Source organism: Labrus bergylta, chromosome 12, assembly GCF_963930695.1.
Source record: "Labrus bergylta chromosome 12, fLabBer1.1, whole genome shotgun sequence".
Classification (NCBI taxonomy): Eukaryota; Metazoa; Chordata; class Actinopteri; order Labriformes; family Labridae; genus Labrus; species Labrus bergylta.
This window is the reverse complement of record NC_089206.1, coordinates 4,402,457-4,428,617: the sequence shown is the minus strand read 5'-3', so window position 1 is coordinate 4,428,617 and position 26,161 is coordinate 4,402,457. Positions and strand designations below refer to the sequence as shown.

General features: G+C 39.8%; 1 protein-coding gene across 3 annotated transcripts; it reads right to left on the bottom strand.

Annotated features, from left to right (window-relative positions):
- Positions 1-468: 468 nt before the first annotated feature.
- Positions 469-25,134, bottom strand: hnf4a (hepatocyte nuclear factor 4, alpha). Of its 3 annotated transcripts, none has more exons than XM_029280474.2 (10): positions 25,008-25,134; positions 5,377-5,551; positions 4,880-4,974; positions 4,378-4,484; positions 4,133-4,288; positions 3,557-3,644; positions 3,273-3,425; positions 2,916-3,152; positions 1,921-2,040; positions 469-1,475 (listed from the first exon to the last, which is right to left on the bottom strand). In XM_029280474.2, exons 1-10 carry the CDS (start codon positions 25,054-25,056, stop codon positions 1,333-1,335), a joined length of 1,323 nt encoding a protein of 440 aa, XP_029136307.1. In that variant the 5' UTR covers positions 25,057-25,134; the 3' UTR covers positions 469-1,332. The 3 variants fall into 3 exon arrangements, with proteins under 3 accessions (XP_029136307.1, XP_065817174.1, XP_020505960.1); XM_065961102.1 differs by lacking the exon at positions 25,008-25,134 and adding an exon at positions 19,155-19,289; XM_020650304.3 differs by lacking the exon at positions 25,008-25,134 and adding an exon at positions 6,440-6,605.
- Between the last annotated feature and the right edge of the window lie 1,027 nt (positions 25,135-26,161).

Here is a 26,161-nt window from a genome sequence, read left to right as displayed (position 1 = left end):
CAAGTCAAACATTTATGTCATTTAGTTGTAGTCGTATTAAAATGCACATCAACAACAGTTTTAATGTTGAGATAAATCCCTTTTCTCATCTTCTGGAATCAGTGCTATCTATAATGATTATATGACACCTTATCAGTCTGAAGCAACATGTGGTTATCAGTGACCAAGCTGCACTGCCACGTTGGACCCTTCTTGTTCCTCCACACACTTTTCCAACATGTCTGATTTCTCATTTTCATTCTTAGTTTTGATATTTTTTGTGCTTATTTACTTTGTATTTAGTATCATATTGTGTTTATTTGCTAATATTGTGTGTTGGGATAAGCTGCTGTTGCCAAAATGTCCCAGTTTGTGATCGATAAAGTGATTCTATTCTATTCATTATGTCATTGCAATATCAAGAGAAGAGAAGTCTTTCCTGAAAAAGTCAAGCTGGTACAAAAAAAAACGATGTGCAGAAAAGGGATGTAAAAATAGACCTTGACATTTATTAATTCATCTTCACATTAAAAGGCAAAAAGAAATCCTGTTTTTTTTTGTAAGGCAGTACAGGTTACAAGGCACACTTTTAGTCCATCAGTTAAACCATGACAGAGTACTAAACAAAAAATAGAATATATTTTTCATACACAAATACAACATATTATTGGGAAACTTCCTCAGTGTGCCTGCCTGGGACTTTTACAAAGTGACACCCGGCAGCGTTCATTAATGCACCAAGATTTCTTGGTTTTCAATTTTCTTTCCACCACACCAAACAAACCACAGATATTTAAGTCCTGTCACAGAATATTTCAAAGTCCCCCCCCCCCCAATAGCTGAAGTTACACAAGGGATTTTCTTTTAGCTTTGATAAAATGAAAATGCTTAAATAAAAAGACTGTGCAACACTAAATATACCACAAAGTAAGGTCTGTTGTAACATTCATAAAATACTGACATGATCATGTCACCATGTCTAACTGAAGCCCTACTGCACACACTGAGGCCGCACTAAAAGAAGAGTCGTTTCCCAATAATAAACTATATACACAACCATGTATTTCTATGCGTTAATCTTACAGAACAACAACATATCTGAACAGTTTAAATGCTGGCATTTTGTCGGGCTGTCGCTGAGCTCAACTGCAGCTTCGCGTGTGAACAAATAGATCCCTGAAGAAAAAAAACAGCAATCTGCAAGGGAAACACATGCAATCACACTCTACATGTTCAGCTAGTTTTATTGTTTCAGTCGAGTTTACAGCTTCAATGCTGATAGTGTACGTACATATCAACACCTTGGTTTGACACAATAAAAAAAAACTGAAGGATTAAGGACACCGAGGATTGTTAGATGGCCTCTTGCTTTGTAATAGTCGGTTGAGGGATGGAGGTGGGCTGCTTGGGCACGGTGGCTATGACCCCCTGAGACATTTTATAATGTTCTGAGCTGGAGGCAGTGGGCGGAGATGGTATCGGGGTTTCAGGAGTGGCTGAAAAAGTAGAACAGGAGCGAGTTAGAGAGAGAGAGAGAGAAGCTGCAGCGTAAGCAGGTGTATATTCACAGGTCGCTGGTATAACTTGGGGCAACATTATTTTCAGATGAGGAATAAGCACTTTTGTGAAATTTCTCAGAGCATTAAACATGTTAAGAAAGAATAACAGAAGTTTTCTTTGACAAAATAAGCCAGATTAGCTTCCAATGAGCATTTAGAGGATTATTCTGCCGAGCCTGTTTTTCCTTTCCAGCTTCCTGACTAGGCTGCACACACACAGAGCAGTGAGAGGGAAATTTACCAGTTTGTTCAATTAAATATCTGTGATTTCAGGTCACCTAGATTCAAAGCTTCTGATCAAACGTGGGTAGACTAGAACGACAAACTTCTTCTGCTGTGTGTAGCATTAAAAAAACTAGAACATCATGTATTTGCTCCTTACAGATTTGACTGTTGTGGATGGGCGTTGGCATGCTGGTCAGTATAACATTGCTGCTGAGGTGCTCCTGAACCAGGTGAGGGTGCAGAGAGTGGGGCGCATGCTGAGCCTCGTTTGCAGAACCTGAGAGACAAAACACAGACACTTAAAGCCTCTGGACGGTTGGCTTGAAAAGCTCAAATTCAAAATATGAAAGTTAAGCATCCACAAAGATTTTGATAGAAAATTATCCTTTCAAGAAAACCTAGATTTAAAAAAAAAAAAACAGCTAATTGTGGGCGTGGCCAATCATTTGTTTGTTCACGTCTCCTTGGCTACGCATGCAATATCTGTGCACGTGACAATCAGCGTCACTTTGTTTGAGTCAGCAGCCCTGCCATCTGGAAATAATGATTTAAACTGGCCGCTGTATGGTGAAATATCCTCTTAGCTAACTTTAGCATAGTAAGCAGAAAGCATACATAGTCATTGTTCGCTAAGATGTAACTATTTATTCTCAAAGCTGTGAATGCAATCATAACTTGTTGCTCGGTGCAAAGTTATTACAGAGTTATTACAACCCCCCCACCCCCCCTCCCACCCCCCCCCCCCCGAATAGTAATCGCCCTGCAGCCAGCAATACTTGGCTAGCGGGTGATGCTAATGCTAGGTATAAACTACCAACTAGCTGCTTCGTGCTACTCGCTGCTACCTACTTCTAGTGATTTCATCAAAGTATTAATAACATCATAAATACCTGAGCCCTACGACGCCCAATCAGAACACAGTATAAGGAAAGTTTACCAAACTTCAATTGCAAAATGTTGATTTCAGGATTGACCAAATCTCTAAATTCTAATACGTTTATGTTGCTTACGAATACACAGATGAGACCCTAACTCACGCAGAAAGAAGACTAAGACTTTCTCTTTTGTAAATACAGTTTTATACTGTTCTTGACCCAAAGCTTCAGATGTCAACCAAAGACTTGGTGGTCCACATGGTCTGACAGGTCTCACCTCCCAGAAGCATCTCCTGGAGCAGGTTGTCGATCTTGGCCATGCCGAAGAGTTTGACAAACTGGATCTGCTCGATCATTTGCCAGGTGATGCTCTGGAGCGTCGGCAGCAGCAGGAGCAGCTCCCCGAAGCGTCCCCGCGAGTCGTACTGCCGGTCGTTGATGTAGTCCTCCAGGCTGACCTGGACCTGGTATCGCATCCGCTTGATCTTTCCGGGGTCGCTCAGGCCTTTAGCATCTGTGCAGAAATAAATAAAAAAGCAGGAGATGTGTTATATATGTATGTAGCGTCTCGCAAACTCTCTTTTTGAACTTCCCGCTGGCCCAAACAGTTATAGAGACGAGTCAGCAGTCGTACCGGGGTCGAAGAAAACGATGGCTTTCAAGCAGGCGTATTCATTGTCGTCTATCTGAAGCTCCTGGAAGGGAAGCACCAGCTCGTCCAGGATCCTAACCGCCACCCGGCCCACCTCCAGCTCCGGGCAGTTTCTGGGAATGATGTAGTCATTTCCTGCGGGAGAAAATAAGTTCAGGGTGAGATTTAAAAACCGAAGCAATGAATTTGCCTTTTTTGGTGAATTGGTGGATAATCAGCAGCGATATGAGATCGGTGAAATCGCTCCTTTTGTGTGTGTGTTTTACCTAATAAGAGGATGTCTTTGTAAAGCATGGATCTCTTTGCAGCACCGAGCAAGAGGTGTTCTCCAGCGTGAGCTCGCAGCAACGCCACCTGAAACACAGGGAATTTGTTTTTTTAACAATTAAGCTGAGTGATATTAACTCTGAGTACAAGTACAGTCTGAAATTGTTTACATCCTTTTCCTTAACTCAAAAGACAATGTTAGAAAAATCTTGTGGGAAACACTGGCTTCCTCGCTGATACAACATCAGCAAATCAGTTACCAAGGCCTGGTGATGACACTGTTAATGATTCTGCACTGATTCTTCTTTAAAACCAGCTCATCATTTTCTAACTCAGGATTAAAATACATTAACCACTGTGGGTGAACAATTGGAGGTTTTGCCTGAGGGAAAAAAAAACATGTGCTGCTTCATGATCTTTAGAAATGATCTGCTTTTTATTGTCTGCATTTAGATGTCTACATTCAGAGTCTATCTATCCTGCAGGCTCACTCGATGTATTAGAGCCTCCTGGTTGATGAGTGACCAGAGTGTCTATACAACCATGTACTCTGTGTGTCTGAATGAGTCTTATACCTGGTCATCCAGGGGCAGGTCGCAGAAGGCCGGGATGTACTTGGCCCACTCCACCAGGACCAGCAGCTGCTGCTTCATGGACTCGCACACATCTGTGATGGTGGCGATCTTTTTGGTCCTGATGTCGCCGTTCAGGATGGGAGCAGGGGAGGTGATCTAGTGGAGGGAAGAGGAGGGAAAAGTGTGAAGTCATTTGACGGTGTGATAAGTGATTCATCACAGTCGAATGATGTAGTGGAGCTCACCTGTCTTGACAGAACGTCTGCCTGGATGAGTGCATTGATGGATGGTAAACTGCTGTCTTCATAGCTGGATCTCCTGGTGCTGATTCTGTCTCTTTCATTCTGCACGGCTACAGAAACACAGATTGCAGATTTTATTCAGTTTGCACAAGACAAATATGCAGGAAAAATAAATCAAAATCCAAGAAAAACAATAGTTGAAGTCTTCCTTTCTCTCTATTTCTGCATTGCACAAAGAACTCACTTGAAAGAAAAAATGTCTCTCTGAGGCTGTCATGTTTATCAGTATATGGCTGCTATTGCTCTGAACTGTTTGCTCAGCATAAGCTGGTTAGAGACTCGGCCGCTGCACGGAGTGAACATTAACAAAGTGCTCCTCTCATGGGGATTGCAACACACTCGATTTCAGAGCGGCAGTGATTTGCTGATTAAATGGGAAATTCAGATTATAAGAGAATCTTTTCACACACAAAAAAATAGGTTGAGTCAGTTTAAAGTATCCCACCTTCTTTCTTCATGCCGGCTCGGAAGCATTTCTTCAGCCTGCAGTATCTGCATTGATTTCGCTTGTCTTTGTCCACAATGCATTGTCTGTTGAACCTGCAAAATATGGGAGACACGGTTGTGACGAGGGGAGCAATTCCAGTTTTGCAGACTTGAAATGTCAAAAAATGCTTGAATTGACAATTTAAGAAGAGAAGACTTCGTTTAGTATTCTTTAAAGCAAATCTAGCTTCTGAGATGTCAGCATTTGTTTGCCCTTTTTAAAAACTAAATGTAAGATAACTTTGTAAATGGACAAAAGTATAGATTTACAGATGTCACCTTAAGCTTTTTTCTGCAATCTAGTGTTGAAAGTTTATGTTTTATCTTTTGCAAAATATCAGCGCTTGGTGTAGATACAATTGAGGGCTGCATGTGCCGTGATTGGCTCAGTGTCACAGATCAGAAGTTGTGAAAAATTCATGGACTCAAGTTTCCTCTTTCTGGATCTGTCCTCACCTGCATGAGTACATGTGGTTTTTGCGGACGCTGCGTCTGAAGAAGCCCTTGCAGCCGTCGCAGCTGGACGCCCCGTAGTGTTTGCCAGTGGCTCGATCTCCACATATGGCACACAGGCTGCCTGCCCCCAGGTGGCCAGGGGCGTTCATGTTGGCGCTCTCAGCTGGTGAGGAGTCTGACAGAGCGAGAAAGAAGAGGGAAATGGCTCATCAGGTCAGCTTAAATGGCAGGCATCAAGACATATTTAAAAGCTTCTGAGTACTGTTTTGTCGCTGATTTGATTTTAAAAAGGTGTGAACGGCCCGGGGATTTGATCACTGACAGCTGATCAACACCCACCCTCATGAGACCCTGAGTGGAGGATCTGTTACCGGACTGAGTGGCTCAAAACAGAGTCAACAGAGAGTCACTGATGTCGGCTTGATTACCACTGAAAAGGCAATCACTGGAGACAGCTTTCCTTTTGAGTCACCCACACAGTCACCAGACCGGGTCAATCAATCACAGTGTGTGTCATGACACAGGCTGCAGGCTGACTCAACAAACACTCTCATAATTTTTTATATAATGGAGGAGAAAACATGGCAGTGAGGAAAACATTTTGTTCAAAGTGCGGTTTTTACTTTTGCTTTTGTCTCATTGGGAATTGAAGAATCAGGATCCCAGCCAGAAGTCATGGGAGAGTGCATTCATAAATAAGTTGGTGTCACTGTGAGACTCTTTTTCTTCACTTTACACTCTGTGGGAAAAAGACCGTTTGTAACAAGAGATACTTCTGCTTCATTAGAGGATGAATATCAGTCTGACTCTTCATCCCCTCCACAGGCTGAAACAAGGTCCGATCTAAGTGACCCTGAGTGAGAATCTCGTAAATCAAAGTCTCTTAATGTTTTACTGGTGATAAAAAAACAAGACCACTGCATGAGCGCGAGCAGACGGACAAATTACCCCCCTTTTTTTTTTTCTTTATCACTGCACGCTACAGCTCCCTCTCTGCTGCACGACCAAAGTTTAAACTCAGTAAAAGTTTCAAAGTTCAGAGCTGAGTATACGGGGGACTCACCTGTGCCCAAAGGGAGCACCTGCATGTTTTCGAACTCCAGCGTGGTGTAAGCTGGGTCCAGAGCCTCGCTGTAGTCTGCCATGTCCATGTCTGCCGGCGCTTTGGAACCAACAAATTCTCAACTACCTGACAGAGGAGCAGAAGACTTGTCCAAGAAGCTCATGCACCCCCCACCTCCTCCTCCTCCTCCTCCTCCTCCTTCCATTCTCACACCTCCATTGACCCCCCTCACCCCCCCACCTTAACCCCCTCCTGCTCATAGCTCCGCCCACTGACAAGGTAGCTCCCCTTGGCCCAGTTGAGTGTGATGGCGACTCGCTGGAGACGAGTGACTGACAGCCAAAGCTCCTTCTCCTCCTTCCCTCGTGCCGCTAACCAGAGCAGAGGTGGAGTGTCTCTCTCCTGGTTGATGGTTAACTAACCCCCCCCCCCCCCCCCCCCCCCACTGCCAAATCACAGCCTTGTTTTTTTTTTAGAAGAGATAGTAGCACAGCTTTGATATCGGCCACCTCTTCTCTCTCAGTAACGATCAACAATTCTTCAATGAAAGCTGTGTCAGAGTCAGTCCTTTGCTAAATCACTGCTGCACCACTGTAGACCATTTCCTTTTTTAGCAAACACTTTGTGAAGCATGCATTCATTACATATCACACACCTCATACTCATACCTTCCTGTGTCTGCAGATTGGAGAGTTTCTGTCAACTGCATGTTGAAATCACTTTTATCGAAGCAAAGCACATCTTCTTACAGACGTTATTGCTTATGTAAGACATGTTTTCACTTGCATTATTAGTTGTTAAAAGTGTGTTGTACCTGTTGTTATCACAGTCTGTTTGTCTCTCTCTGCCTCTCTCTTTAACCCACTTTCTCGGCCCAAACAGTCGCAGCTGATGGCTGTTCACAAATAAGTCTGGTTGTCCTCGAGGGTTCCGCCTGTTCAATGGAACATTTTCTTTGCCACTGTTGCTGATTCCTGCTTATAGGTGGATTTATGCAGGGTCTTCCTGAGTAATATGAACAGTTTGGTCTGGTCTTTATGCAAAGTGACATGAGATATATTCCTTGTGATTTGGCACTCTATAAATAAAAAATTTATTAGACAAACTTGAGCAAACCCAGTGACTCAAAGGCACCGATTTGTTGTTTTAAGTGGTTCTGAAGAAGATCTCCAAGGTGATGATCAGGGTCAAACGCTGAGCCTAAACTTTAGTCATTTTAGATGCACAATAGGTAAAACAATATTAAAGCAAAAGTTTATCCGCACCAACATGTCTATGCACAACTATCATACAAAACAATCCAGCAGAGCACACAGAATGTCATCATCGGAAACCATAAAAAAAAACGTCCCGAGCTACACTGACTTCGAGCTGACTGAAAATACAGATTTTTTTTATCCTTATTTAATATGCAGGCAGCTTTAATTCAAGAGAATAAAGTGATGTAGTGAAGTGGTTCACCACCCACCACCAACTCCTTAATAACAAATCGCGACCTAAATTTCAGATATTTTTTAACCAATAAGATTTTTTTCATGAAAAATGGCGCAGTTTGGACCTCGGACTATGCAAAGTATATCAGTACAAAGAGATGAAACAAAAACAAACATGTTTTAAAAGTGATTTTTAGACTTTTTGAAACTTTATTTTTCCAGGCACACTTTAGCGACCCACTGAAAAACGACCCACTTTTGGGTCCCGACCCACAAGTTGAGATCCACTGATGCAGAGGTTCACAGATTCTGAATGATAACAGATTTTAATGCGGAGCAAGAAAAATAAAATCAAAGAGTTGATTTTTAACTAAGAGACTTTCAAACATACAAATCATAATCACTTCAAATTTAACTAATACATTAATTGCTCCATCTTGAGAGCTGTATTTCCCTTTCAAAATAAGATTTTCTTACAAAATATGATCAGTTGAATAGATGACAAATATTAATTAAATCTGCTCAATTAAACTACAGAAATATATCAAAAGTGATTATCTCCACCAGAGCTGTAGAAAGAGTGCACGATCTTATGATTCTTAAAACAGATTCACATTCATCAAGTTGCAGCAATAATTACAGCTCTTATTTTGACAACGTGGATTTGCTTGGTGTGTTAAAGGACCAGTTCTCCGTGGTTCTCCTCTCTACAGGAAACTCACTTTCCCCATCATATCAGTCCGTCATATTTAGACCTACTTCCACGTGTAATGCTTAAGACGGAGGTAAGTCTGGCATATTACCGCGGGTTATAAGTCTTGCTGAAGCAAAGTGATGCATTTATGTCAAAGACTTCTTTGTTTGTGAAAATGCAAGGAGCACGTGAGGCTGATCCAGAAGCTCAACACTTGGAGCGACCGCTGCTCCTCGGAGAGACAGCCTGGATGGTTAACAGTATATTTAATCAACGTTTAACTTGCATAGATTATTTCCATCTCAAAGGAATTATTCTGCAGATGAAAGGTAACAGGTGACACTTCTTCTCTGCTGTTCTTTGCAATAAAAAATGCTCTCAGGTCTTCAGCTGCTGCAAAAGTATATGTGAAAATAACGTGAATCATCTCAGGAAATCGGTAAAAGAAAAAAAATTCCTAAAGACAAAATAAACGCTTTGCATATTGTTTATAAGATCGGTGGACTCAGATGCAGATTTGACTTTTAAAAAGAGCCTCAACATGATCCCGGTCTACACAACCCGTTTTTAATATTTGTGTTTCACTCTTGAAGAATCAAAGGCCGATCATTTGACTATTTATCTGAGATTATCTTGCTTAATAAAATGCAAGAGTATCATGAACTGTTGTATGCCACGGAGATTATTTTGTGCAATAATCCAAAAGCAAAAAGAAAATGATCCCAGTGGAGAAACAAGGGCCAGTTATTAAGTGTCTCTTAGCAACATTTATATGCTGAATGTACGATTTATAATATCCAAAGATGATCTATAAAATCAAAGAGATTATAATGTCCATATAGCTCTTTAGTGCAGCTGCAGTGTAAACAGTTATTGATTTATTAGCAGTATATGATTATACAGCTGTGAGTATAAAGTTTGAATATTCATAACACCAATAAGATTTGTAATGTTTGTTTCAACTGCAGCTGCTGTAATAGATTTTTTTTAATGGTTTTTGGTGGTTTTTGGTAGTGAGATTTAAAAGTTGGAGAAGTGAAACAATTCTATAAAATATTGTCTGAACTGAAAACACAAACTTTACTCAAAGAAAAAAATGGGTCCCTGAACACTGTTTGGAGCTTAAAAGCTACCAGGAGAGTGAAGGTTTCCCTGTAGCGGTCCTCCACTATAACGTCTCGTATAGCATTTTATCTTCGAACAGTGTTACAGGGACTACATTTACCTCTGAGGACAGTTTGTGTATAGAGTTATGACCATATATCACAGAATCTGTTCACTTCTCCAACGTTCACATTTTTCTACCAAAACTCCATAGTGCACCTTTAAGTGTTCAAATACTGTGAAGTAACATTAAAGGGAGCGATTGTTTCAAAGTGAGACATGTTCCAGAGGAAGATCCTATGAAAGAATAAAATGTTCTAAATTATGGGAATGATTACATATTGATAGTAGGGTAACATTTATAGCAGCAGCTCATGTGTTTTAATGTCTTAATGGCCAGCGAGACTATTTATAGACATTTGAGCAGAGGTGAAATATTAGGCATATAAATCATTCAATTCAATGATTCAATTGATAAAAGATGTTATCTGGAGACACTTTACAAAAAGAGCAGGTCTAGACTGAACTCTTGAGCAAAGTTGCAGTGACAAGGAAACACATCCTTACAGGCAGAAACCTCGAGCACAACCAGACTCATATTGAACTGTCATCTTCACAACCAGACTCATATTGAACTGTCGTCTTCACAACCAGACTCATGTTGAACTGTCGTCTTCACAACCAGACTCATGTTGAACTGTCGTCTTCACAACCAGACTCATGTTGAACTGTCGTCTTCACAACCAGACTCATATTGAACTGTCGTCTTCACAACCAGACTCATGTTGAACTGTCGTCTTCACAACCAGACTCATGTTGAACTGTCGTCTTCACAACCAGACTCATATTGAACTGTCGTCTTCACAACCAGACTCATATTGAACTGTCGTCTTCACAACCAGACTCATGTTGAACTGTCGTCTTCAATTAGTAATTTAAAATCCTGAAAACAGGAATAATGTTTATTAGCCTGGAGACCAGAAGAATCAGCAAAGTTCATGTTGTTTTTGCAGAGATGTATCTGGGCCACAGATTTTCAACCTACCTGATCATACTATCTTCTATCTAATTAAGGGCAGGTTTAGATCTAATGAGACAGTAAACAACCACGATGGCTGTCAATGATGTGGAACTTTAAACTAAATATGATTTCATGCGTTTTAAAGACATTTAATGTTCCAGTGAATGGGTTTTCTTTTAGTGTGCCGTTTAAAGGTGCTGAGCCAAAGTTCTTTGTGCTTAAAACTGATGCAGGTAGTGTATGGAAACTATTTATTCAAGGGTTGGTATGCGGATATTAATCCTGACTGGGAGAGTTAAAGCAATGTGTTATTTTTTCCTGAATTCTTTTAATGAAATCTTTAAATAACTTCTTGTATTTGAAATCCCCCCAAAAAATAACAAAAAAGCCATGATGTACTTGAAGTTTTTTTTCTGGTGTTTTATCAGAGGGGACTTCTGAAGGACGTTATCCTGAATCTGATTGTTTTTTCAAAAAAAATAAAATTCTTCGCTTGCGCAAAGAGGCCGCCTCTTCCATGTCACACAGCAAACAGTAGTCTTGTATTTGAAGAGAAAGTGCCAGTACATAGCAGTAGGTCAACGATCCCAGGTTCATCCCGACCTCAGAGGCAGTAAACCCTCCGAGTACGTGCATCCTTTCACCACACACTCAAGTTATACGGGCCGCTCATAAAATTATTTTTCTACCTCAAGGTAAACACCGTAACATTCCCCCGGGGAGGCTCCTGTGCACGACTCTCAGTGATTAAATACTGACGACTCACAGTGATCCAATCAGAAATGAAAATGAAAGTGATCAAAACCTACAGAAGACAGATTTAAAGTCATTGATCTTCGAGTCTTACAGAAACAAAATAAATGCGGATCTTGAGTGAGGATCTTTAACAACCTGATTAACTCAATGGAAACTACGCCCCATGATCAAAAGATGATTAGCAGCTTATTACACACTGCTGCGATGCTCGTGTAGTTTCCCTTGTGTGTACAGAGGTCATCCGTTACAACATTTCTCCATGTTCGATCGGTTCTTCTGCAATGCCCATATTTGCTCAAGAAGTGCGCTGATTATTTCAAAGCAGCGGACGAGAGGGGGAGGAGGGGGTGATGATGAGAGAATCAGTGTGGAGCTATGAATGAGTCACTCAGAGCAAATCTTATCTGCCCTGTCATTAAAGTGCTTTTTATCGCTGCTCCCATCTTAAACATTTCTGTGAACTCCTCAAGGAACAGTCATATACAGGACTGTAAAGTTTAATCTGCACAGTTATAGCTTTCTTAATCATGAACTGACAAACTGCCCTGATCGGAGGGATAGGGCACGTTAGCTCGAGATTCTCTCATAACTTATCTACTTTTTTCTAATGGCAGTATTGGTGGTGGTGGTGGTGGTGGGGGGAGGGGTTGTCTTAACATGCTGTACCTACATTCCCACAGTGGATTGACACGTGCAGGAGGCTATAAAACATAAAGCCTATGAACAGAATTAAGCAGCACATTATTATTCTGGTAAAACATTCTAGTTTAGTTATTGGAGCCCATTCATAAAATTCTGCTGTGGGAAGTTTAAAATTTCTTTAAAAATCCTGTCGACTAAAAAAAAGGCCTTCTTAGAATAACACCGTAACATTTTGGGGAATACTTTTATTACTTTTCTTGCCAAGAGTGAGATGAGAAAGATCTTTCCCTTTTTGCACTCAATATGAAGCTTCAGCTGGCAGACAGTTTAATTTGGTGTACTGGAAACTGGAGGAAACCTGCTAGCTAACCACAAGGTGATGTGAACTTTTATCATAGGATAATATGGGCTAACTGTACATGTTCATTTATGGGTTATTGAGCATTTGGTGAGCATGTTTTGTTACCTTTAAGTGAGCCTGGCTAGCTGTTCCTCATGTTTTTCACCATGGGCCGTATAAAACATGGACGTAGTCTCAATGACGTAACCCATTCGGTTTTTCAAGAGGCATTTTGAAGCCCAGGAATGCTAGTCGCTATATTGGAAAAGCTGACTCTACAAAACTTTCAGTCAGTCTATTAACAGGCAAAGAGCTGGAACTAAGGTGAGCCTTAAGTGTCCTGGCAAACAGAGAAGATGAGTTTTAAAATAAGTCTTCCCTCGTACAGTTTTTAAGAATAAAGAAATGAGCCATTGGCACAACATGTTGTATTTCAAACCAGGATGCAAACACGTTTATTTCTGCTGTTAAAATAAACATTTTAATATGGGAGAGCCAGTCTCAAGAGGACACTCAAGGAACTGCACCTTTTTGCACTTTAGCATTGGCTTTATATATCAACACCTGAGGTTGCTGCTTGGTTCTCAGTCTTTATGCTAAGCTATGCTCACCAGCTGTGTGTTGTAGCTTTATACAAACAGGACAGAGGTATCAACTTTTTCATCTGAATCTCAACATTATAGCTAATAAAAGCCAAAAGATGACGGTCGCCATACTGGAAATGCTGACTCAACTTCAGTCAATAGTTAGAGGCAAAGAGGTGAAGCTGTGTCGGGCCTTAAGCCTTCTTGAAAACAGCTACAACGGGACCATCTGTCCGTCAACTCAGCCACACCCCTCAATTGTTAAAATATGAACAAAACCTCTTAAACTTTGAACCAGGCTGTAAAATCTAAAAATCTGCTGCAAAATTGGTAGATTTAGCGCGGGCTCTAATGGAGATTCCTTTGCTTTTGGAGCCAGCCTCAAGTGGACACCTGAGGAACTGCAGTTTTTGCACTTGCCTTCATTTTTCAACACTCGAGGTTTTGGTTTTCTTAAAGACTCAGAGAGCTGATCGCATGGTTGAATAATGTCCCGCTTAAAGATGACACAAAATAAGATGAAATTAGATATTTAGTTAGTATATATATTTAATATTAGATATTTAATATTTAGATATTTATTTATTTAGATATTTAGTTAGTATATATATTTAGTTAGTTATATTGTTTTAAATTTGATTATAGAGCCAGGTTTGTAGCAGCAGGTATCTGTCTTTTATATTTGAACACTTTTTACGTGGTAAAATCAAAACTAAGGACCAGAAACAAGTGTGTTTTATTTAAAAGTTGAACTAATGTGAGAAATGAAAATAGAAATGCATAAATGTACTGACAACATCAATAACATCTGCAACAAACTTTTATTTGATTTGTCATGGCCAAGATGGAATTATGTTCTTTTAGTGTGTTTTTAATCTTCACTGTACTTTAGTTTATTGCACAACGAATTAAGTGCTTCATGGTTTTATTTTTTACTTTATTTAAGGGTTTTCTTGATTCTTCCTTTTTGAGTGTGTCGGTTTTTGTGATTATTTGGTTCAGTGTGTGTTTTTTACAACTGTTTCATTTTTATGTTTGTGAGCTCAAAATAAATTGTTGAAAAAATTTGCTGAAGCAGAGCTTTAACACAGCTCTATGATTATGGTCATAGCTGAAATTAAACCTTTTAAAACACCTGCAGAGTAGAGTGTGAGGCTGCCATGTTGAAATGTGATGGTCCAGACAGAGCTGTCTTATAATCAGTCACCCAAACTTCTGCCCCGGGGCTAAAAGTCAAAGGCTCGCCGAGACCTGATGTAACACTTGTGTGATTCTCCCCTTTGAAACTTCAAACTCCAGTTTGTGAACAAAGTCCTGTCTATCTTCTGAATAGGAATCTCCGACCACTGACCAAACTCCATTTGCAACCACTGCCTATTTGTACCTTCTCCTCATGACTACAATTCATTACCACAAGTCCGATCTGTAAGGCAGGCGGCAGGGAAGCAACACAGTAAAATCAAAATGCAGAAACTGACAGCATGGAGGAAAGAAAGACGACTATGGAGGCCTGGAGGAGTTAATAATATCACTGGAATATAAACTGTCTGTGGACTTATTTTGTTCCTTTCTGGGCGAGCTGAACCACAGGAGAGTGTGTTAAAAGCTCGTCCAGGAGTGTGTTTGTGTTCGATATGAGTAAAACAGAAGGAGACAATGTGCTGGCTGCAGCAGAAAAAAGGCTGCTGCTCCACTTTCCTGCAGGAAATGGAGGAGATAGGTGAGTAGAGTGTCATGGCAAAGACCTTGTCAACAGATAACTATCTGCAAATAACACCGCTTATGCAAGCCCCTGTGGCTGACCGCAGGGAGATCATACGTTCTGTGTCACTAGAAGCTTGTCACTTACGTTCATTGAACAAAAATACACCTTTTATTTTTTAAATCAAAATCAAATTACCTGTTTTCTACGATATTAATAATCCCCTAAATGTGTTCAATTTATGTTTAGACAGGAAAATGTATCGTACACTTTTTCCTTCTTTGTTTTGTTAAGAAGAAATTGCGTTTATATAGCTCAAAGAGGGATCTAATTTTCCCTTTTTTCCAGAATAATAATCCATCGCTTTACCTCCAGTGAAGCTAATCTGTCCAGAGGCCTAAAAATCCCCGCTAACCAAAGCGAGTTCATGCCCTTCTTGTGATGTTAGCTACATCGTTCTTTGGAGTTTATGCAAAAATGTCACATTTAATAATGGATATATTCAAGTGACTAAACACATCCTTTAAAAGGCTTTTTGATCGTGCATAAAGAGACAAACAGTATCACACTACATGTGACTTCTGGTGTCTTTTCAGCCACATGACTCGACTTTTAAGGCAAAATGTATCTGCGTTTTTTAAAGTTGATAGTTTTTATATTACAATGAGCATTTAGCCTAAGGGTAATTTTTTAACTTAAAGTACCTGTAAGATTTAAAGGTATGTCATAATGTAGGAAGAATGGGGGGGAAAGTACTGATGCAGTTCTAAATGTCTTTGCAAATTACTTCTTAGATTCTTTCTGTCTGATTTTCCTTTGGTAATAACGATTTCACACATTTCTTTGCATACTTTGGTAAAGTCTACAACTTTGTATCTCATGCACAATCTTTGCAAATATTAGTCCATGCCTCATGATAATGCTTGAAGCCAAAAGCACCAATGATCACCTCTTTAAAACGTCTCAGTTTGGAGGCCATATTCACAAAAACAGGTTTTATCTTGATACACATGCAGCCAGACTGAACAACTCATGTAGCCTCTGTGCACCAAATAAGTAAACAATTGCATCAATAAACATGAAGAGCCATGCAAGACGTAAATCAATCACAGTTAGTGATAAGACTCTGTAATCATTAACTCTGTTTTGCTGAGAATTCATTTTGACTGCAGGCCTGATCTCCTCTTGTCAGCAGCTCTGCTCTGAGCACCTTTATCTCTCTGCAGGTCCTTCAGTCATCGCAACAATCAATACACGTTTAACCTCCACGGCTTCAATAACAACGCTCCAAATATTTAGAACTTTATCCCAATAGCACAGTATGGAAGCTCATTTCTGCCAACGTGAGACAAAATAGATCATGCAAATGATAATGAGAGAGTTTACCTTAAAAAGTAAAAACTAAGTATTAAAAAAATAACTGCTTTGATTTACAAAACTTTTTGGAAAAATGGATGTAGTGTCCAAAAAAAGGGACTAAATATTGCAAAATATTGCAAAATTTGAATTGGCATAATCAAGATATTGATTAAGTACCTCAAATAATTAACCTGGTATCACAAAAAACTGACTTATAGTGCTTTCACACTTGCAGAAAACTCCTGAAAATTCCTGTTATTTGCAGGAGGAGCTGTATATGTGAACGCAAGCAGCCACATTTTTCGCTCGGAATTCACCCGGAGAACGCTGCAGGATATTCTCCGGAGAATTCCCCTCGAGCCAATGGAAGGGGGAGTGATGTATACTGTAACTGCTGCACGGTGCATAGTGTGTAAGCATGCTACCTCTACGATCTCTGCGCACATAATTAAACAGCTGCATTACGTTTTCTGTTAATCAGAATGTTGTTCTCTGCTCTTTTGTTGATGTTGTGATTCTGTTGAACTACACATAACATTGCTGTGAGGGCAAATATTCTCATTATGGCATGGTATAGCAGATTCTGAGTCTTTTTTAACCACCACCCACCCCTTCCCGTCTGACAGGGATCATTGTCCAGCTGTGACGTTATCTGTGAACAACCAGGTCGGGAAAATCTCAAGAGCAGTCCTCCCAAAATTATCTAGTTATTTTCAGGAGTGCATATTTGAAAACGGCTTAAGTATCACATAAAGGGGTGCTGGTGGCGCAGTGGTTAGTGCGCCAATCCCATGTATGGAGGCTGTGGTCTTCCGGGCGGGCGGTCCAGGTTCAAGTCCGGCCTGTGGCTCCCATTCTGCATGTCATTCCCTACTCTGTCATTCCCTACTCTCCCTGATTTCCGGCTCTGTCCACTGTCCTACCTCTCCATTAAAGGAACAAAAAGCCCAAAAATAAATCTTTAAACAAAAAAAAAAGTGAACTAGTAAAGTAACGTAGTGTTTTAAAATGATTGTTGTTAAATGGTTAAAGACTTGGTAACTTTCTTAAAATAATGATTACTTATCGCAATAAAATCTTTCTGATTGATGACTTGTTGTTAAATAATGTCTCACTATAGTACAATAATAGCGTTTCATTGCAAAATACTTCATTAGTATTTTTTTTTAAATGACTCAGCTGTGCAGCATTTCATCATAATGACGGATCTTTAAATAATGATTTACTCTCTTTAAAATGTGCAGGTCATTACAACCGACCTGTCCTGACACAATGACCTACAATCTCAAAATGATGTAGTAGCTTTAAGTAGTAAAAATGTCATTATTTACAGACAGTTTGTCCTTATTTTAAGAGAGATTCTCTATATTCTTTAAATACCGAGGCACTATTCCAAGATTGTCAGTCATTTTTTCTAAGTTTCCCCCTACAATGACGTACTGGAACTTTTCTTATTTCCTCACACCGGCAGTAAAGGGCTTCGTCGCCTAAATCAAACTGGAATTAATCTCAGACTGATTAACCGATTAATACTGATGAAATATGCTCTAAATATTTCTGATTTCTTGCTAAATTCTAGAGGACAATTTCATTATGATTAATGTTGTGAGCTGCCTGCTGAATGCTGATACTGCTTTAAATTTGGACAGTTTAGACTCTTTATCAGCTCTTTTTTTCTCTCTCTCTGTTTCTATTGGCTGCTCTGCTGAGGTCAAACACTGAACATACTGGTCTCTTTCTGATTGGACAAATCTCAATCTGATCATGCTCTATTATTGATTCTAATAACCCAGGCCAACCTTTAGGTTTACAGCATCAGCCACAAGACCGTTAACACCATTAAAATCAGTTTGTAATGGACTTACACTATTTTCTTAAAGGGACCTTCCATATGTCAGAAAAAAGTGGCTGTGCATTCAGATTGCTGCTGCAGACCTCTGCAGTAGTGGCAGACATCAGATCCTCTAGAAAATGAAAAAAAGGAGCAATACAGTAAAAAAAAAAAAAGAATTCTCTACATCTGATAAATGTCTCACAAACCATATTTTGTTCTCTAGGAAAAGTACTAATTGAAAGAAAAGTGTAGGTTTTGCACACAAATTCCAGCTCGATGGTGGCAGAAGATTTCAGATCTTTTACTTAAATACTGCAATAAATAAAACTAAAAAACATCAGTGCTCAAACGGATCCTCAAATTCCACTTGACAAACATTTACCTAACAACAACAAACTGAAACTAGAGAATCAAAAAGTAGGAATCACTATGCATAAAAGTGCATCAATCAGTTTTACAGTGCCTCAGAGTTTCTTTGCTTCCCTTAATGTTCCATCCACATGCATTACTATGCATATAAAGCTTACTAAGGCACCATAATTCAAAGGCTTAAGACAGGCTTTTTACATAAAATGAATTCAATTTAAGCTTAACTAGACAAATGCAGCGCACTTAAAAGTACAATTTTCCCCCTGAGATGTCAAAGAGCAGAAGAACAAAGTAGTAAAAAATTGAGTTGATGAAGTAAGAGTTTTCGATAAATAAAATGACTCTGGTCACTTCACCATTTTACTGCACACTGTGCTACCTTCACTGCCAATCAGACGACATGAAATCACTGTTTACTACTGCCATCATGTGGACATACAGCATGAAACCATAGCTGTCTTACTCTGCAGTTAACCTGCCTCATAACTGAGCTTCATGCACAAACAGCTGAAGATATTCACCACAAAGAATCCAACAACTGTGTCTGTCAAGATTTTTTAACCCAACATGCATGACTTTACTGTGAATGTGCAGCTGTGAATCTTGCAGCTCTTGTAAACCGTCAACATTTAAAGCTTTTTTTTCTGCAAAAACAACAACAACAACTCTACAACACAATAATTTTCAAAGACCAACACTGTTGTAAAACCAGAAAAACACAGCAACACTACGGCAAACATATCCGCATAAGCACCGCGTTCCTTTTGTTTGCTTCTCAGCAGCTTTTCTTCCCACGGCTCTGAGGTTTTAACGCACAAACACTTGATTCAGGACAAACTTTCGCCTAGTTCTCAGGGTTCTTTTCTGATTCCTGTACCTGTGTTGTTGAAGTGCAGAGTCCCATCCTGGCCATACATCCCTCTGAAGGCCGAGCCCTGACAGTGAGCCGGCCAGCTGAGTGACGGCCCATGAGCCGCGGCGGCTCTCTCAGGCCCGGCCAGGCTGAGGCAGGCTGGGAGGAGAAGCAGGGCCACTGTCACTGCACTGAAGCTGTTTGCCGGGGGCCGCCGGGGCCGGCTGTTAGGACCCACAACACCCAGGGATTATCCCCTAATGCCTGTCACAATGAGATTTGATTGGAGACCTGAACCAGCGGATTAATGTTGTCAAGTGAGCAGAGTGTGAAACCTACCCCAGAAACAAGCTAATTGGGCTTCCTGCTCCACTTAAACAGCACATATTTAATTAGAGTACAAATTATAAATCACTTCATTAGCTGAGGAATTTGTTTAGCAGAACAATGTGCTGTCCGTTTTCTATAGCACAAGTTTCATAGTCTCTATATGGCTGCAGTTATTAAAACTCTTATCCAGATTAAATCATTACACCATCATAATCCCTGTAACCATGATCCAGATTTTTATTATTAATCATTTCAGATATAAAGTTCATGTACTATAGTGACTCTTTAACGACCAACAGAGCAGTATCAGAGACTGGATGAAGTTAAAGTAGCTTAACATCAACACTGGTGGACACTTTTTTCTCTTTTACGTTTCATGTTGGAACGTATGAAGCTGCATCCTCTGAGTTTACACTCAAAGGTCAGTTCATCCAGATGACAAAATGTAAGAAAACTACATCTGCAAATGTACAAAATAAGGTTGGAGATGGATTAATATATCAATATAACCTCGATTGAATCCACATATGGCTCCTAAAAGTCGAGCAAGGGGTTGCTAGGTAACCACAGCTAGAAACCTGTATGCATGGCTTCTACTTTGTTTTTTACATATGAAGCCATGTTCATCACATGTTAAATAAATGAATAAAATAAAAATGATGGTGTGATGATTTCATGCATCGAAATGTAGAGCTTCCTCTCCAGCATTGTAAGGAGAGGATAAATAGCCAATAAGCCTTTTTGTTGGTGCTCAATTGGTGGAGCGGGCGCCCAATGTACAGAATCTACAGTCCTTTGTAGTGCTGGTCGCAGGTTTGACTCCCAATCCTGACACTATTTGGTGCATTGCTCTCTCTCTCTCTCTCTCTCTCTCTCTCTCTCTCTGTCTCTCTCTCTCTCTCTCTCTCTCTCTCTCTCTCTCTCTCTCTCTCTCTGTCTCTCTCTCTCTCTCTCTCTCTCTCTAAGAGCTGCAGTCAGTCATGAGTTTCTCTGAAGCTCCTCTGCAGAAACAGCTTTATATTAAACAGCAAAATCCCATTCAACCAATGAAATGATAGAAGAAGAAATCAAGCAAATCAAGAAACCATGACACAAACAGCAGCTACCAGGTGACACTCAGGATAAAAACACAAAAACAGAAAAACTGAGCAGTGTTGTGGCCGTTTCTTTCCCGTGCGAGTAGTTGAGTAAAGTTGAGCGGTTAACGCTGTCACTCAGACGGTGCATTTTAAGGAACGAGGCCTCTCAGTGACCCACAGTCTCGTCATTGAGCTCTGTAGGCAAACAGAGATCTGCTGAGGAGCCGCTGAAGGGCTGTTGTCATGTTTACATTCAACATGTGATTCCGCCAACAGCAGAGTTTGTCCAGGTTGTGACCGTTGAGCAATTAATCCCAAGTGTCTCACACTCAGTTACCTGCTAAGAACACAGTTTGTAAGCCTCAGTCAAGAAGAGTGAATGTGATTTTTTGGAGAATTGTGCCAGCTCAGACTTTAACCTGAATCTCTAAAAAATGTTTCCCTATACTCATCATGTACAAACTGGAATAAATGGTTACATTGGTAATGCCTGCTGGAGACATCACGTCAGCAGTTTGTTTTGGACAAAGAAGCATAGTATAACCCAATCTAGGCCAAAAAGGAGCTTAGTGCAGGCGGCTGCCAAAGAATGTATTTGTAACATAAATGTCCTGGTTATGGAAGATTGGTTAAGCGTATACTACAGTTGGTAAACAAATCCTTTCAGAAAATGTTTCAATTGTGTTCAAAAACAGTCGACTCAGAGCTGGGGCTCGAGGTGACACACTTTTCAGGTCATTGATAAAATTAGCGGTTCAGGTTAACAAGTTAGTTTAACTCAACTATTTTGATTTTCAATGCACTGGATCCACTCTTAAAATTCAAGACATTAGGGGTGGGGAATCCAGGGTAACTCTCGATACGATACAATAAGATTCCCCATACAGCATGTGGCCCACAGTAACGATAGTATCACCATACAGAGATTCTGGAATAATTCATATACAGTATACTACATGACAATCATATCATGATACTTTACGATATCTGATGACCTGAAGAATGTAAAATGTCCCTCAAAATGTAAAGTGCATGACGACTGTGTTTGTTCACTGTAAATTTGGGAGTTTCAACTCTTTTTCAATTTCATCTCTTAGCTTCTTTTCACAGCTGTTTGACGTGATCTTCGTCTTCTATCATCCTGCTCTCAACTTCGTCTTTGGCTTCTAACTTTTGTTCATGTCATCTCATTTATTTCAGAAGGGCAATCACCAGGAGTCATGATGTAGAGACGGGGTGAGTCAAAGCAGGAGGGAAATCGGTTTAGGGCTTCACATTTTAAAAGAATAAAAATACGGATATTTGTCACAAGGGATACGGTTGTATTTTGAGTTGGCGCGACGATATATTGCCATATTGATATTTTTGTCTTACCCCCAAACTTATCCTCTAGTCTGGACTTGTTATTTGTAGCATGGAGGTCTGAAGATAAAGAATTTATCTTAGAGAATTTTAGGAGGACTGTAGGTGAAATCCTGATTGGTTTGTTCACAGATGCACCTCATAGCGAGAATCTATCCCCGTCCAACGGGAGGGGGGGCAAGACATGAAGTATTAAGAAAGACGGTGAAAGTGGCAGACGAGGCAACAGAGTCCCCTATATACAATGCTATCATGAAATATATATTATGAAATATATTAGGGATCTGGCAGGAGAAACCCCGGATGAAGTTTGACTTGTGCTTTAAAACATGCAGCTGCAAATATCAGGAGCTTTGTGCAAGTGTGAATGCACTATAAAGTGTTTTTTTAAAGACTATAGTCAAAGCACTTAGAATTTACAAATATGCAATAAATATTCAGTATCTGTCATATCTGATGTCTGTGTACTGAAGCCAAAACCATCAGATCTTTATAAGGCTGCTCAGGTCTTAATAAAGATGTTGTCGTGTCAGAGGACACTGATTAAGGCTTTTATTATGTTGATGCATGCATATCATTGTGGTGGTTTGTTATGATTATACAAAGACATCACTGTGTTCATGTACAAAATGTTATCAATGAACTTGTAACAGGACGATGCATTGAATGGGATTAATAAAGATGTTGATGACTATTCAACTGGCAAATTCAACTGATCATTATGATTGCATTTATCTTCCAAGGACCAACCAAGGAGCAGTCACACTGGCACTTTAAAGGTGGAAATGTTATGTTATGTGTTCAGCCATGCAGCTTAATTAAACACACTCTGCTAGAGAATTAACTGCTGCAACAAAAATGAGAAACGGTTTGCAGGAATCAATGGTACAAATACCTCATTTCAACAACAGTTTGTTTACTGTCCTGCAATTTTTTAGCATGCTCATTCGTCTGCAGAGATGTTATCCCCATATCAGTAAGGAAATGCACTAAGATCTTTATTTGAGAAGGGAGGGGGTGCTAGCAGGTTAGCATCAAGCTGGTCAGCAAAGAAGATCCCTAAGATTATTAAAATGCCACTGTGCCAACAAACTTGTGCAACAAAACATAAAAAGCTTCAGTTATTTAAAATCCTAAAAGGTATCTTATATCCTGTTTCAGGATTCAAGATCAAGTCAGTGAGAGTGTGATCAGGTATCATGGGGACATCTGCACGAAGAAGACACAAAGCTGCTAAAGTGGAAACAAAAGCACCTGGTGAAGAGATGAGCAGAGTAAAATACTCGTACTATGACGTTAGCAACAAATTGGTAGAAAAAAAGCTGCAGTAGAGTGATGGGGAGGGAAGCTAAGCAGTCAAATTTAAAGCAGCCACTGAACTATTCAATAATAGGGTTTTGCTGTTTAGCCTTACTGGTCGCTTTTTTTTTGTCATTTCAGCCAGTGGAAATGAATTTGCATCTCCACATCCCACTGTGACATGCAAACCATCCAATGAATGACCACAGGAGTAAAAACAACCCCCCCCCCCCCCCCCACCTCCCCTCCCAACATCAACTGCTGTAGGTGAAAACTGAGAGAGTTCAAAACATCACAGGAACAGATGGAGCATGTAGTAGCAGCTTCTGTGACGAATGGGGATTTCTGTGATCTTACACAGTTTACTGTTTGTGCAGAAACAGATCCTGCAGCCATGACAACAAGTAAGCTTCATCAGAGCCTCATCTTTGCTTTTTATAGTGCTGTTTTCTTCACACTGAACACGGACAATGTTTCAAAGCATTGAAAATCCCCCTTTAAAACACAAATGTTGTTCTTAAGTACAAATTTGATATTCAAAATCTACTCCATTACATTATTATATTGCACTTTTTACACATCAATATTTACTTTGCACAGCTCCAAGTTACTTTTACTTTATAAACACTTACATTTAAAAAAGCCTTTCTGTATTTCTGTAAGTCTAATGTCTGATTGAAGTCTTTTTGAATCATTAAATCCAAACCCAGGACATGGGTCGCAAATTAGCCATGGCTACAAACCTGTATACATGGCATCTATTTTTTTATTTTACATACGAAGCCATACTCATTGCATGTGTCAGTGTGTCTGTTACGTAAATGATAAAAAAAATACAATAAAATCTTATGAAAAGAATATGATGCAGTGGATTGAATGTTGCAGGGTAATAATTATTAGTTACTAGTTTTTTGTTCTTTACAAAATTACTTTTCAAAATACCAGAAAAACACAATTTGCTTCACTATATGATGCAGTTTGTATGATGCTATTATTTAACAGTTTCTTGTTATTTTATACACTAATACAGAATATTCAAGTACTGCTTGATGCATTTTAGTAAGACTTTAAGTTTCTTGTTACTTTTTTGCATAAAAAAAAACATCTTTGGTTCTTGATGATGATTCTTATAAAGTTTTCTTACAGCTTGTAATATATTCCCGTATGATATGATGCACCCGCAGTATTACTTATGCACCAAATAATACACAAAGCATCCACAACCGGCTCCACATCGGCAAAGTACAACTTTAAAATGCTCTTACATCTAATCTAACAAAATGATTAAATACATTCTGGATCTTCTTTTGTATTTAAGTACATTTAGTTGATGATACAAACAATACCATTTATGACTCAATTCATTTTAAAACTTGTGATTACTTTGGACTTTGCTATTACTACTTTAACTTCAGAAGGATATGACTTCTTCTTTGAAATACTGAGAATAAAAAAGTGTCTGACTTTAACCTGCACAACAACATCTCCAAACATTGACTTTATGCATCAGCTGTAACACCACCATCAGGTTCAGATCGACTCTCCGGCTGCTCTAACATCTCTAAAAACTCTGAACCATCTTCACCATCAGGCCCGACTCCCAAGGCCTTTTTTTAACAGCCTCCATATCTGAGACACACCTCCTGGATTGCAGCCGTGTGAAACAGGCAGACACAAATGGCGATGACATGATCCAGGCTAAGCTCTAGGGAGCAACAGCTTCTCCACTGAACACCGACCACAAAGAAGAAAGAAAAGCAGCTCAAGCTGTTTTTTCTGTCCCAAGATGCTAAAAACAAAAACTCACCTAATGGAGGTTCCATGCTTGAGCTGACTTGTGTGTTTACATTGACCATGTCGTCCTCTGTTTCCTCTCAAACATGCGATTTAAAATCCACTTTTTTTCCCTCCTCAACATAAGGTGTAAAATGTGGAAGTTTGGCAGCAGGGTGCTGCAGTGTGAGAAGGCTGTTGTTGGTGCAAGGTAAGGCCGCTGTTGCCGCTGTTATCTTATTGATTTTCCTAATCTGGGCAAATGTGGGTGGGGAGGTTAAACAGTAACCAGGCTCGTATGGACACCAATCTATATAGCAGCTGTAACTACGGCAACGTGATGATAGAAACTCAAATAGACATTAAGTTATCATGCGCTTTTCCCCTCTTTCTCATCACCAAATGTCAGATTCTCCACATGCAGATTGAAAAAGTTTTATTATAATTTTAAAAAAGTGAGTTGATAGAGAAAGAAAAGAGTGAAAGGCAAAGGGTGGGGAGGGCATAAAAGACAGAGAGGAGTGGAGAATGTACTGAGGGAGGCAGCCCGGCAGACTGAGTGTGATGAGTGACGTCAGAGGTTTTGTTTTGACTGATGGGAAAAGTCTGCCAGCTCTCAGGTGTAGAGTTAGGTCTGAGCAGGCTGTGGGGCAGCAAGGCAACAGCCGGAAGCTCATTTTAAAATAATATTTCCATTTTCTCCTAACAGAAATGGAAATCTTTGGTCCTCTGCACCTCATAAAAGGAAATTCGTCATCATTTGAGAGATACCAGCAGACAGAACTTTTACATTTCACAGTCAGGTCGTTCTCAGAATTTATAATGCTGTTCTGGGTTTACTTTTCAGGGACCAAAACTTCTTGGATGGGTTCAGTAAAAAACTCATAAGTCGGGGTTACAATAAGTATGGAAGTGATGTGAGTAAAGTAACCTATGTAAGTTAAAATATGTGTGTGATGCAACAGGAATAAAACTACAGAAAGCATACATACTCTTAAGTTAAATCATCACCAACTATGGGGAAAGACTTGATTTTTTTTAACCCATCTATCCAATCCCATCTCCTCCCCAAGGCTGCTTACACACTAGATGATCTATTTGGATGAACACAAGATAAAGCGTGCTCATCAGTGAGCTTTAGGCACATTTATTTTAGTCTTTGTACAGAGTCATGTTAGCCATTTCCCT

What these genes read in the sequence shown, in the direction of transcription:
- hnf4a (XM_020650304.3), bottom strand. Translation starts at nt 6,527, where the DNA reads ATGGACATGGCAGACTACAGCGAGGCTCTGGACCCAGCTTACACCACG. An exon ending in CAGACGTTCTGTCAAGACAG is followed by an intron (nt 4,289 to 4,377) that starts GTGAGCTCCACT and finishes TCCCTCCACTAG; the next exon opens with ATCACCTCCCCTGCTCCCAT. An exon ending in CATCGTTTTCTTCGACCCCG is followed by an intron (nt 3,153 to 3,272) that starts GTACGACTGCTG and finishes ATTTCTGCACAG; the next exon opens with ATGCTAAAGGCCTGAGCGAC.